This window comes from Marmota flaviventris, chromosome 5 (assembly GCF_047511675.1).
Source record: "Marmota flaviventris isolate mMarFla1 chromosome 5, mMarFla1.hap1, whole genome shotgun sequence".
Classification (NCBI taxonomy): Eukaryota; Metazoa; Chordata; class Mammalia; order Rodentia; family Sciuridae; genus Marmota; species Marmota flaviventris.
This window is the reverse complement of record NC_092502.1, coordinates 104,013,014-104,027,254: the sequence shown is the minus strand read 5'-3', so window position 1 is coordinate 104,027,254 and position 14,241 is coordinate 104,013,014. Positions and strand designations below refer to the sequence as shown.

General features: G+C 33.8%; 1 protein-coding gene across 2 annotated transcripts in view; it reads right to left on the bottom strand.

The window, feature by feature from the left end:
• Positions 1-255: 255 nt before the first annotated feature.
• Positions 256-14,241, bottom strand: part of Ap3b1 (adaptor related protein complex 3 subunit beta 1) — a 256,304-nt gene continuing 242,318 nt past the window's right edge. For both annotated transcript variants that reach the window (XM_027927647.3, XM_071612471.1), the window contains exons 26-27: positions 11,977-12,115; positions 256-964 (exon numbers count right to left, since the gene is read on the bottom strand). In XM_027927647.3, the coding sequence (XP_027783448.1) occupies positions 811-964; positions 11,977-12,115 (293 nt within the window). In that variant the 3' untranslated portion in view covers positions 256-810. The remainder of the gene's footprint in view (positions 965-11,976; positions 12,116-14,241) is intronic.

Genomic DNA, 14,241 nt, shown 5'->3' with positions numbered 1-14,241 from the left:
CAGAAAGAGATGTACTTTATAACACAAAAGATTTTTTTTTGTTATTAAATACACTATTTTTTTCTTTGAAGTTAACTACTCTGTAACAAAATAGAAAATTTACCTAAGATTTGAAACTGTTTTCTCTCTCACTAACTAAGCCTTCTTGATGCTCTGCATAATGTAACACTCAAAATATTTACTTTATAAGACAGAAAGCTCAGCATAGGAACTTCGGGATTATAAACAGTTTCTCATTAAAAATATAGAGACAAACACTATTTATGTGCTAGTTTATTTATCTTATTATTCAGAAATAAATTTCATGATGACAGTTGTCAGTAACCAATTTCAATACCAGGAAATTCAAAGAACAAAATTTTGCAGAGACCATGTTTTTGCATTTAATTTTAAAAAGTATGCTATCTAATTTTCATCCGCGAAGCTATTTCTTTGCTAATGTTTGCTTACTGCTGAATGGAAGATGATTTTCAATACACTTTAAATATCTGATTCACGTCCATCATTGTCGAAAGAGAAGGAAGATGAGGAGGCCAAAAGAAGTAGGACAGAGAAAATGCCACATGGATTCAGGAGTTGAGATAACTGACAGTAAAATATATGTTCTTTGGTTAGCAAAGCGAAAAGGGGGAAAGTATTGCATACATGATGGATACACACTAGCATTCTAAAGCAGGAGACAAGAATGTCAAGAGTGTATTCTTCCCCCACTGCCAGATGGAAGGGCTATTATTATAAATGAAAGGCAGCAGTAGTGGATGCCAGGCACTTTTGTTGTGTGCCAGATTCTGAAGTCCAGATGTAAGCAGGTTACCCCTGGGACAGGACAGGCTTCAGCTCCCGCAGCAGAACAGAACCAATCACAGTTTTCTCAGTGTTTATGATAAGCTGGGCTGTGGAGCCTTCCTTCAGTTCCACTGTGACTAGCATCAATGACCCACTGTGCACAGTTTTAGCTGCAAACCTAGAAGAAAAAAAAAAAAAAGACCTTTTATCACAGACGGGGAAAAAAAGGAGACAGTGTAAATTCAAATAGGTTTAAAATAACTCTTTTTTCTCAAATGAAATACTTCATTGCAGGTTCCCTACTGCCAAAAACCCAAAGCCAAGCATTCTTGTTAAAAAACAAAAATCAATAAACTGTCCAGTCCATGCGTACCACAAGCAGGTAATTTTAATGCATTTTAAAAACCGATCAGGAAAAGGGAGTTTATTTTATTTATTAGTTTGAATGACAGATATATCTGTATAATTCTGTGATGTATTTGGGAAGCAACCATTCAATACATAACAACTCACCATGCATAGGGCCATTTAAAATAAGCCAATTGATCTACATATTTAAAACACATGAAGGAAAGGTACCTTTCTCAAAGAGCTTGAAAATTTTAATTCCTCAGATCTGAAAATGATTATGCAAGAAGTTAGATAATTTTATGTACATTATAAAATTCTTACTAAGTCTCACTGAATTCACTCATGTAAAAATATTCAAATTCAATCTCTAACGTTAATGATGACCTGAAATAAAATCACGTGACAGCCAATTACAATCTCACACTTCCCTCTTTCTCTCTCTTAAAAACTGTTTGGACCATTAGATCCTTCTTTTTGCTTTAGAGTATAATAGAGGAAACTTGAGGTCTAATGCTCTATTACTAAATTCCAAGACATGAAGAACCTACTAATTACATGGAATTAAAAGCAAAACTAGCCTTTTAAGCACTGCAATTGACTGCAAAGCCGTTGGAGGCACAATGAACTTCTGTCAATCCTGCTAATTCATTCTGCACGTACAGTTGAGCCCCAGAGGAGGAAGAAGAGGATAGGAACCTCCCATGCCTCCATTTTCCACATGGAGCATGTTCCACACAGTTTTTGGGGGAGGGAGTCTGATTGCAGGGATGACTGGAGAAAAACAAAGTTGCTGCACATGAGCTTTTGAAAACACTAACAAGTGTAGAGCAGGTCTGTGACCTGCTGTGACCCCACTTTGCAGGGCCAATCCCCTTTCCCCTTTCTGTATGACACGTGTCTGAATCTGAGCCATCTGCCTCAATTTGCGCGACATCTTCAGCCACAATGGCACCCAGTTAGCCCTGACAACAGCTCACAATACATAAAAATAAAACTGCCGTGCTGACAGCACGCTGCGGACTATTCAAGAGCAAACCAACTGGTCAGTGTCTCATGTCTGACAATTAGCATGGGCCTTGCACGGAGCCCACAGTGTCCTCAGGGATCTGTTTAATTACCATCAACATAAAAGAGGGAGTTTATCAGGAGACACTCAGAAAAACTTCACTCCCGACTTAATTAAAATATTAGCCACTTAAGCAGGAAGCAGATTCTCTTTAAATGAAAAGTAATTTCTTTTTTGAGTTTTTAAAAAATGATCTTATAACATGGTAGATTCTTTTTCTTGAACCCTAACAAGTCATTTTTGGCCTAAATAGAATCAAGAAAATCATTTTTTTCAACAATAATTAGCATAATACATCAAAAGCAAAACAAATATGCTAACCATAATAAGTTGAAAATATTAACAATACTTGGAAGTTGTATTTTTAAATGTTAGCTAATGAGTTGTTGACAAAGGACATTAGAAACCTTCCTAGTAATTTATGTACTGTCTTCAAACATGCTGGAAACTTGCAAGGAAACTCATAGAGCAGTTTGCCTAAGGAGAAAAGCAATTTTAAGTAACCAGTTTAGGAATATAAACCACACCAATGTTTAAGAGGTTTTTATAAAGCTCTTATAATCATATCCATCTGCTTTTCAGATATACATACAAGAGATTAGGAACTGGGTACCTCAATTTCCTTTTTGAGAGAACAAGAAAGATCTCCAGTCCCCAAATGACCTCTCCTTTCTGTCTCTCCTTGCAGGTTTATGCAATTCTTTTGCCTAAATTTTTAAGGCTCTTATGTTTCATAGGAGAATGCTTTTTGTACATTTTGGTTAAACTTTGTCACTAAAGGATACAAGGATCTATATTGCCATTCATTTATACAACTTTTCCACAGATTTGGCCATCATATCTGTAATTCATTCAACAAATACTGCAGCAGAGGTTCCTATTGCTGACAGGGTTATAATTATGTAAACAATAGTCTTATTAGTCCCTTTATTTACTTAACACTTGTGCCTTGGGACCATAGAGAAGGAGATCCTATCTGAATAGGAACACAAAAGCACTGTTGTTTTAATTTCAGGGTTACATAGCCTCAAGGCACATTTTATATCTTTTCTATTAAAAACTAAGAACCAATGTTAAAATAATACAAACTTGGCCAAGGACAAATGTCATTTTTGGTGTCAGGGTGTTTACAGAGATAAAACAAAAATTGTGTCTTATATTGTGTTTTTGAAACCTATTACCATGATATTCTCAACGCTATAAAGAACAGGGGCATGAATGAAAAGAGGCATTTGCTTACACTGCAATGGAAACATGCTCGGCAAACTGTCCTAGCAACAAACTCTGAGATGATGTAAAAGCTACTGCCTGTTAATGAGGTCTCCATGTTCTGGTGGGCACACATGGTGGAAGCAATGCTTTAAAGGAGGAGACCAGAAGATCAGATGTTCTGACATTCTCATTTCACAGTTCAAAAAGGATGTATTTAATTGGAACACAGCATGATTACAATTGGTTTGTTTTGGTCCATGGAAAGCAAAAGCCACTCCCCAAAGTTATTAATCCTTTCACTCCTCAGTGGGCTATGTTTTAACATATATTTAAAAGACAGGGAAAAAAAACTAGTTAGTACATAATAAAAGCTAGCTTTTACATATAAGACACATTGATTGTAAATACTTATATGCTAAACTTAACGACTGACATCAGATCTCTGTACTTGGCCTCAAACTAAGATCACACTGTGACATTTTTTTTTTTTTTGGAAATGTCAGAAGATTTTGATCACTGTAATGACAGCAGCTACCATACATTAAGAGCTTACTATGTGCCTGCTGGTGGGTCCTAATACTTCACTTGCATTACTTCATTTGACCCTATAAGGCAGGTCACAATGAGAGAGAAGGGAACTGAGGCCCTAAGATATTGAGGCACTTGCTCAGGGACACAAGAGCCAGTGAATGGTGGAGTGAGACTTTGCACTCAAGCAGTCTGATTCCAGGTCACACACTTTCTCCAAAATGTGGAAAAATGTACACTTAATATTTGTTTTCTTGCCACTCATCAGGTAAACTAAGGTGTTTCCTATTTATGTGAAGTGTAAATAATCTATTATTTTCCAAAAACTTTAGGGATGAAGATTTTTCCCTTCAAAAATTGTGTACTTGACTTTGTAGTATTCTATAATTCAAAGCATTATGGCCTGATCATTTGTTCTACTTTTAATTCTTTCCCTCAAAAGATTTTTTTTAAATGTTCAATATCCCCCATCCCTCACTCCCTCAAAAGTCACCAGCAATGAAAAATAGAAAACCTTTTTGAATGGAGCTGTAACACAGGGAAGGACTACGGGGAGACCAATCAACCTCGAAAACCAGTAACGCCACAAATGAGAACAAATAAGTGGGATGACAGTTAAAGATGTATTGCCTACGTATGATGGGCTCCATGTTATTAAAAGGATACCATCTAGATATTTTTCATTTCATTCTACCACTAAGCACTTGCTGTTTATAATCACCAACCAAGAAGGTAAAACTGTCTGGCTATTTCTGCACTTTACCTTATTTTTTTCTATTAGCTCCAGCAATTGACATTTAATTTTTGTTGAATTTCTAAGATTTAAGAGAAAGACAAAATATGAAGGGAGATTAGTAGAGTAAGGGGGCTGGAGGTGGGAGAAAAGAAGGAGAAGGAAAATACTGGGGAGTGATACTGGCAAAATTATATTATTATATTGTGTGCATGTATGAATATGTAACGATGAATCCCACCATTATTTACAACTATAATGCACCAATAAAAATTCGGAAAAAAAGAAAAAGACAAAATAAACTGGTTGTAAGAGTTAGATGAAAACATGTTTCACTCTTATTAAAAAGTTATTCTGGCCTAACTATTGTCAGAATTATGAAACTGACTAAATAAACCAACAATTTGAACACATATATTATGTATAACACATAAGCCACACTTTTTAAGATTTGTGAGGCATTGGCTATGGACCATAATGCTCTTTGTTAAAAGGAACAGAAGTCACATGATTCAATTGTTCTAACAATTAAAATGTTAACAGCACAACACAGACTTAAGAATATTTATCTGAACGAGAGGCTGCATCAACCTCCAGGGTATTCACAAACATCAAATTTCTTACGCAGAATCAGATTTGCTACACTTAATGCAACAGCTCTGAGACATGCTTTTTCTTCTCTTGGATAGTCTTCCTGGTTTCTGATTTTTCTATTCTGAGTTCAATTTTCTTGTGCTTTCTGTTCTACTGGTTACCAGAAGCTGTGACAATGGCCCACTCAGGCTAAAACTTTTTTTTTCCTACTCTGTACATGAAGCCTTCAATTACTGCCTGGTGAAGCAGACAGAATCCTATTAGTAAGAAAGACGATCACAAGATGCAGTGCCCTGCCCTAGCTGTATAAAAATAATTAGTCCAAAGTTGACAAATGTGTAATGAAGTCGCACAATCATTATATGTAAGAAATACTGGTTTGAATAAGCCTCCTAAACATCAATACCAAAGCATGGTGATTTGGAGCATTATCATCTGGAAGGATTTAAAATTGTAAATCCTTATTACCTTAATATGCAAACATTTCAAACAGGCAGAGAATTTCAAAGTTGTACAAAATTCTATTTTTGACTATACGACTGTAGTTTAAAGTAAAGTCCATTATGTTATTAACAGTAAAAAAAATTACATGTGACTAGTGTTTGGAGAATTTATTCAAAGCCACATATTTTTCTCTATGTTTAAGAAATTGTCCAATAGTATTGTAATATTTTCATCTAACGTTCAGATGAAGAGTTAACACCAAAAATAAACTACCATCATAATTAGGTCTATTTTCTATTTTAAATTTTAAAGATGGTATAAACAATTACTCCTGTCCTATCTTATCAATGTTGCATTCTCTTTATACAGAAAAAACTTAAAATAATCCAGGTACACTTCCTCAAGGAAGGCATAAAACATTCCAGTTCTTTCATATCATTTCTGATTTGTCTGTTTGGTGGAAGAATAGGATAAGGTGGAGGTTAACAAGAGAAAACCAAAAAGTAAAATAAATAAATTCCTGCCTCATTCTCTTTGATTGCTTATAAAACTGTCAACTCAGAAGGAAACAATACCCTTTTCATTTTTACATGAAAAGTTATATATTCCTATTGCAAAACTGTTACACTATAGGACATTACCTCACAATGGCTACATGAAATAAAACTTAAATACAGAATGTTTTAATGAGAAAATCAGCTGCATAGCTTGGTTACTTCTAAAATAGCCAACTATGCTTTCTATGTAAAAATTAACTGAGGTCCACATTTGTTTTTCAATGAAATGCTGCTCAGTCAGTGGAGGCCAAAGCAGTCAGATAAAAAAGCAGTGCTGCCCTCTAGTGGACAACTACTCGTTTGAGAAAGAACTATGGATGACTAAATAGGTTCCACAACTCTTCAGTTTTGTTGGAGACAAAATTTGTCATACTATAGAAAAGACCTAAGCCTGACATCTTTACACCAACACCTGCTTATACAAAATTCTGTTTTAGCATAAATGGAGTTGGTTAACAGTAGTCTCAAGGCTTATAAAATTAGAACATTAAAACTTTAAATGTTATTTGATAAGCAAAAATTGTTTTCCATTATGATCCTCCAAAATTGCCCAGAATTTAAATCTAGAGTTACCAAGAAAAAAGAAAACAAGTAATAAACAAAAAAACTACCCCAAGGGTTAATCAATTTATGAACAGAAGACAGAGAAATATTCAAGATCCCACTAGGAAGTGACTATACCATTTGTTCTTTGTAATCCTAGTACTAGCAGAACCTGGGATAAAGGTCTTCAAAAGACTGAGCGAAGAAGTTACATGCTACAGATCTAATATATATGTACTTCTTCTCTTAAAGACTCTTTAACAGTTGTATGCTAATGGTGATTAATTGAATGAGTTTAAAGTCTAGAACTGAAAGTTATTCTTCACCTGTATTTTAATTAAATAACAAGATTTTAGTCTTAAACCTGAAATAAACTGCCTTAATACGTTCATAATTTTAAAAGTCAATGACCAGACTGCCAGGGATACAGTGTTCAATTCACAACATCAGACTTTCCAGGCAGTTAAGAACCGACATGACAACAGTAAAACATTTACTTTACTAAAACTTATTACCTGCAAGTTGTATATATTCAAAATCTGAAAATTGAAAAAGTAAAAGGGTAAACAAAAGCCAAACCACTAGTTAAGATATATGGAGGAAAAGGAATATGAGTACTAAATTTAATAATGAATGTTGTTCTAGCTAAGAAACAAAATAGAACCATGGCAGACAAAGTGTCTGTCTTCACTCAAATACCACATTCTCTCTTTTATAGGGTCAATTTGATGTTCATAAAAAAGCAAGATGAGTATGAAGTATGACAACTCTTTTCAATTATAAGATTGTATACAAATGTCAGAATATGGTTAAAATGTGAAATGGTTTAGACAGCTGAAAAGACAAACTTTAACTTGCGATCATACCACTGTAATTAATGTACTACCATCCTAAACATACTATCTTAAATGCTGGGATAGATATAAGAAAGAAATTAGACATTTCGCCTGAGGCTGAAGTGTAAAGCATGAGTGGTAAAGCATGAACTTATTGGCATGTGTGAGGCACTGGGTTTGATTCCCAGCACCAATAAGCAAACATACATCTTGCTAGTATCCCTGTATAAAAGGAAATATATAAATACACATTTATATATAAATATAGTTTATATAAATTTATAAATATAGAAAAGACATTTTAAAATGTGTCATGGGGCTATCATTACTTCTTGATTATCCAGGGCAGCCTCAACCTGTGGACTTTGGAATGTGTGCCTTAATGGATGGCACTTAAGAGTACTGACCAATAATACCAATAATAGGCAGATACTAGGGCCCTGTCCCAGATGTGCTAAACTCAGTTTTGGGGGTGGGTTCCAGGAATCTGAATTTTACACAAACTCCCATATGATTTTTTTTTAATGTAGAGAAAAACCCTAGAGATTCTAAAGCTATAGATTTTTAGTTTTCTGCTTTTTGGCCACTGTATTTCTCATTAGCACTGTTACCACAGGACAACAATGTAATAAACGCAAATGCACCTCCGCTTCTACACTGTTGAATATGGAACCTTCCTCTTAAAAGCTTACTGGATTTTTCTCAGAAGATCACAAGTAATTTTTCCTGGCCCTGGATGAACCCAGGAATCCCACTGCTGGTTCTGCTAATCTCCTCCCTTAGAACATATTAAATCTTGATGGTTTCCCTTTGCAGTCCATTCATATACTGGTGTAATGCTGTCCATTTTGCCCTTTGTATATAATTGATTTATGGATTAGTTCATCAGGATTGACTTAAATAGTACATTCAAAGGCTTTTACAATGTAAATAGTACATCTCATATATTTTAATACGAATATCTAACAGGAAATGAAGATATTCAACTACATATTTAATAAATGCTTTTAGATGATGAGAGAACTTCTCATTTCTACAGAATTTCTTATGAAGTGGTAACTGTAATCTGGAAAACACCAGATTGGTACAATGATCATACCTACAGATTGCAATAAGAGTTTTGTTTTCAAAGAGCAGCTTTGTCAAATCCCAAACAAGTACCACAGACATAGAGATAAAGCTAGTTTTTCAATACTGTTTGGCTTTCTGATTCTATCTCCCATTTAGAAAATCAAAACAAATATCACATCATCTAGTATAGATGAAACTCAACTGAACTTTAAGTGTTAACTATTTAGGAGATGCCCCAGGTTTCTGAAGTGCATTTCACAAAACTTGTGTTCTTTTAATTGACTTTTTCCTAATGGAGGCCATTTTCTGTTTGATGTATTAGGAAACATTTTCTTTTAAGCATTCAATTGAAATTCCTACTTTTTATTATTACATACTTCTGCATATTAATGAAGTTTTACTCTTATTCAGAAATTCCCACATTAAGTATCTCTTTACCTGGTATTTAATGCAAAACATATTCAAAATTTGAAGAGCAGTAAGAATAAACTATTCCAAAACTAGGTTACAGGAATTCTATTCATTGGTTTGAATATACCAATACTTATTAAAAGTCCTTTAAGAAAGAAAAGATTCTGAAAGCTTAAACAGAATATAGTCCTGTCAAGAGTAATTTATCATATTAAAATATTAGTCTCTTAAAATATTAATAAGTCAAATGTTTTCCATACTTAATGTTTTTGAAAATAGTTCCAAACAATTGCTGCTAATAAAAGTATTAGAGTGGTTTTGGTCCTGTTTCTCATAAACTCAAAAAAAGCAACTATCACAGAAGAATAGGGAGTCATTAAAAAATCTCATAGGGATTTTGATTTTATTATTAACCAGTAGTAAATAGGCTTAGAAACAGAGACTCATTGATCCCACAGGGTAACATAATATTGAATTCTACAATTAAAAACATTAATGCACAATTCAGTAAAGTGGTAAATTGTTAATTTCTGTCATTAAAATATAATCAGTAATTGTTATTTCATTTTTAATGAAATTAAGAAAAGCATTGATTCAGATTTTGACAATTATTTATTTTATCAGTTCTAACTGCTACAAGCATGAAAGAACGGCAAAAGTTTTACACATACAGAATAATTTATATTATCCTCTGTATGAAAAATATAAATAGTGAGGTCTTCATTACCTACAAGTGTTCTAAAACTTAAAACACTATTACAGTTATGCTTTACCTATAAAAGTAAATAAGAAATATTTTCAATTAAGTATTGGAGGACTTGAGAAGCAAATTGAGACTGCACAGCACATCCTTAAGTACAGATAGGCATTTTATTCACTTTAACTCTGCAGTAACTTGGCTCCTCCTCTGCATTACACCAAACCACTGACAATAGAATTGGAAGAGAAAAGTGTCAAGAGATTGAGGATGTGCATGAGGACCACAAACATTAAGTTTGAGTACAATCTCTGCACTTTAAAGTCAAACATAAATGGTTCTTAGTTGTGTGTCCCCTTTACATTAGCATGGGTAATTGAGCACTGACTGCAATTTAAGTAATTTGATCAGGCATTAAGTTCCCAACCACTAAGACAGGTTATAGGTAAACTATGCTTTAGAATTACACAACTCTGCTAGGTGTCCTTCTAAGTCTATCTTCCTGTATGAAGACAGCTTTCATGTTATTAGTTTTGACTTTTTTCTTCTAAGAAACAATTTGGAAGGCTGATTTTAGAAAAATAAACAACCCACATTCAAAACAAAAGTTAAACTAGAAGTCTCAACATAAATAATGATTACTGTGTGCCTTTTTGTACATTACAAAAGAACATATTAAAACAAGACTGCAGAAGGTGAACAATAGATTTGTCAGGTAAAATTTTATACTGAGTTTGCCAAAGTTAGAGTTGATACCAGTCATTTAAAAAAGTAATTCTAATAATTCCAAGGATTGATTAAAAAAGAAATAACCCAGAAAAGCACCAAGATTAAAAAAATACTAGAAAACTCAGCACCAAAACATTTATATATACTGAAAAGGTTTCTGTTCACTTTTCCCACCTATTGGACATTAATAGATGAGTTGAATTTGCACAGTGGTTTCATTAGGATGGCCTTATATCCATTTTCTTATTTTATTACCATCCTATGTGAGATATATAAGGCTTATTATAAATTGAAGCATGAGATATCTTGAGCAACTTAAGGACTTTCTTCTTTCTCTTCCAAAAAAAAAAAGGAAAAAACACACACACACAAATCTGTTTTCTGACTAACACATGCAGTTTTCATTCTATTCCGATTAGTACAGTGCCATTAGGCAGGTCTGAGTAATGGCAGATCAGCTCTTCTGATGTCAAGTCAGTGTTCTTACATAGAAGTGATGTCACAGAATTTGATTTCAATTTCCCCTTTTTACCCTGTCATCCATTTCTGAACAGATGAGGAACGTTTTAAAGGTCTCCAGACCTTTAAAAATAAAAAGAAATTTATTTTAAAGGTCTAAAGACCTTTCCTTTGATTCTAAACTTATTTTCTATAATTGATAGTTATATAAGAAAAGATGCATTAAATATAATGTACAGATATTTTTAATGGCAAAAGTATGCTATGAGATAGTTTGCATCGATTCCCTTAAGTATACAGAGGACTATTTAACAGCCACCCAGTTAAGGGATAATTATTTTATCTTCATCTCCATTTAAAGCCAGTGGCATTCATAAGAATACCAAGAGTGCAAACATATTAATCACATTTGCTTCTGCCTTTCAGGAAAAATGGCTAGGATCTCATGCTTCAGATGCGTGGTGGTGGAGAAACTCCTGGTCTGAACAGAAGCTGCCCTTGGCCTACGCTGGGTGTCTAGCAGCTCTTTATTAAATGGAGGCAGCCCTAGGGAACTGCTTTCCCAAAGAAATCTGTGTGTAGTATACAAACACTGCCCCCCTTCCAATGAAAGAAGTCCAATTTCACTACTTTATAAGATAGTTTTTCCTAGAAATACACTGAATTCAGCAAAATAAAAATAAGATAAACTCTCAAGAGCGTCATAGAAGGCAGCTTTACAAATTACGAAGCTGTTATAAAATGTATGCATGTATACCTCTCAGAAGAAGCCAAGCTGGTGTAATAAGGAAGATATGAAATGAGGAAGGGAACTTCACAAAACCTATCAATCAAGTATACCATTGGAAAAAGTGGGAAGAAACATACCAGTTTAGGGGTTATTATTTCCAAAGCAAACAATGAATTGAAAATTATGTACTTGTACAAGTTATTGACACGTCATGTGTTAATGAACCTACCTGTGGATATTATCTTGACCAGAAGGTACTACACCAACATTGGCTACATTTACAACCTTCTGAAGGACCATGGATGGAGTGAAATTCTGGGGTGCGGCGATAATTACAGCAGAAGTTTCATTCATTCCTGTCAGCATTCCTGTAAAAGAAAAAGAAGGCTCCTTTTTACTGATTTCTTTACAAAAATCACTCGATTGTAATCTCTGAGACAAAAGTTAAAAACTTTTCCCAACAAAAGATATATCACTTGAGAATGTAATCTACAAGATGATTATTATCATTTAAAAAAATATTTATTTTTTAGTTATAGTTGGACACAATACCTTTATTTTATTTATTCACTTTTATGTGGTGCTGAGGATTGAACCCAGAGCCTTGCACATGCTAGGCAAGTGCTCGTTTAAAAAATGCCAGTGTTTGTGTAAAAAAATGCAGCCAAAAATCACTCTTTACAAATCTAATTTTTACTATTATAGGACAATAAGTCACAATCACAAATATAAAATTTCAGTACATTTACACAACCTGGGTTACATAAACTATTCAGTTTTTGCTTCTTAAGAACATTTTTTTTATTATTACAATTTTTTTCTATTCATTCAAAGATCAGCCAAATGCTGCTTGAGAACAAATCATAGTGATACTAGAATAACTAGCAGCACTACCTGATGAATGGCATCAATATGACATATCAAAGTTATCTCAACAATGACTGGAAGTCACTGAACAATCATGTGGTTCTAGAAAAGTACAAGCTTTGTAACATAAACTGAACAATAACCATATTTGCCTAGTGAATGAAACTACAGTTGCCAACAAAAACACTAACCAAACTTTACAAAGTATAAAGTTTGCAAACAAAGGGGGAAAATGTGAATAGAAAAATTTTGAGATGTTTCAAATAATATTTAAGAATAAACTAAGGTAAGCAAAATTATGAGTAAAAGTCATAGTGTTATCATTAACATCAGAATTTCCTGTGAAAATGTTCGGTGAACAAAGTCAATACCACATCAAACCTTTGGAAAAAATATTGAAGATTAACATCCAGGTTAAAGCAATAAAATAATTACAATAAATGTCATCAACTTGGATCTGTGCTATAAGTCATGGGTAGCTGGTGGTATTTATTAAAAACAATAAGCTTTTCAGACATTTGATACATGCACAGATAGTTTACAAAATTTATGAAAATGGTAACATTTGATTTTGTTTTCAAAGGACCCTGTACCTTCAGGCCAATATATTTTAGTTATTTATTGCAAATACAATCTAAAATTTTCAAAAGTCCCTCTGATTAACAGTATGAAAACCTTGTAAAAAGACTTATGCCATCAGATACAAAATAGATCTATCTAGCTTCTAACAGGGAGCAGTTTTTACTAACCACTTTCAAACTCTGGGAACACTATGTTCTGTCTTAGGCTGTTTAACTTCAACATTAGGCAAAAGCTTTAAAAACTACACAAGCAGTCAAACACTGCTTTTAAGTAAAGCACAGTGGCTGACATAACACTGCTGAGAGATGTGTGTACTCATTTAGGATTTAAACCTTCTCCATTAAGCTCTATTGAAGAGCAACTGCTGAATAAATGAATGCAACTATGTTTATGTTAAAAGCCTGTTTCCCGCAGCATGTAATTAAAGGAAATGTTGTACAAAGCCAGTACTTTTGTCAAGCTCCTGTAAATGGAAAGATGGATAGCACTCAGAGAAGTGAATGCATTGCTTCATATTTAACCTTAACACTCTTGTCATTAATGGTTTGTCTAACTTGTTCTATAAAAGACAAGGTACTGCTCCATTGAAGTAAAATTAAAAAAATCAACTAAACCATGCTTTTCAGAACAGAAGATTCATTATCGTCAGCTAATGTATTGGCATAAAGCAAAGTAACATCCTATCAAGTAAGGCACACATTCAATCTGCCTTCCCACCCCCCTTTATTTTTAACTCATGCTGTTTTATTGTTATAGGCAATTTGTACCACTCAGCATGACAGTGTAAACTGAATCAAGATTAATTTACATGCAAAAGAACACTTAGGAGAGCAGCATGGTAAGCAAATGTATTGTCTCGATTGCTGAGGTGGAAAAAGAACCTGGAAAGAAAAAAAGGTGCTCTAATTAAGGGGCATCAAATATGATTGCTTGTGGTAGTTAAGGGCCAGAAAATAGTAAATGTCTGACCATTTAAAGAATTAGCATCTTGCTAGCTAGGAACCCATAAGATGGATGCATAAATCACAATAAAATTAAGTAAACA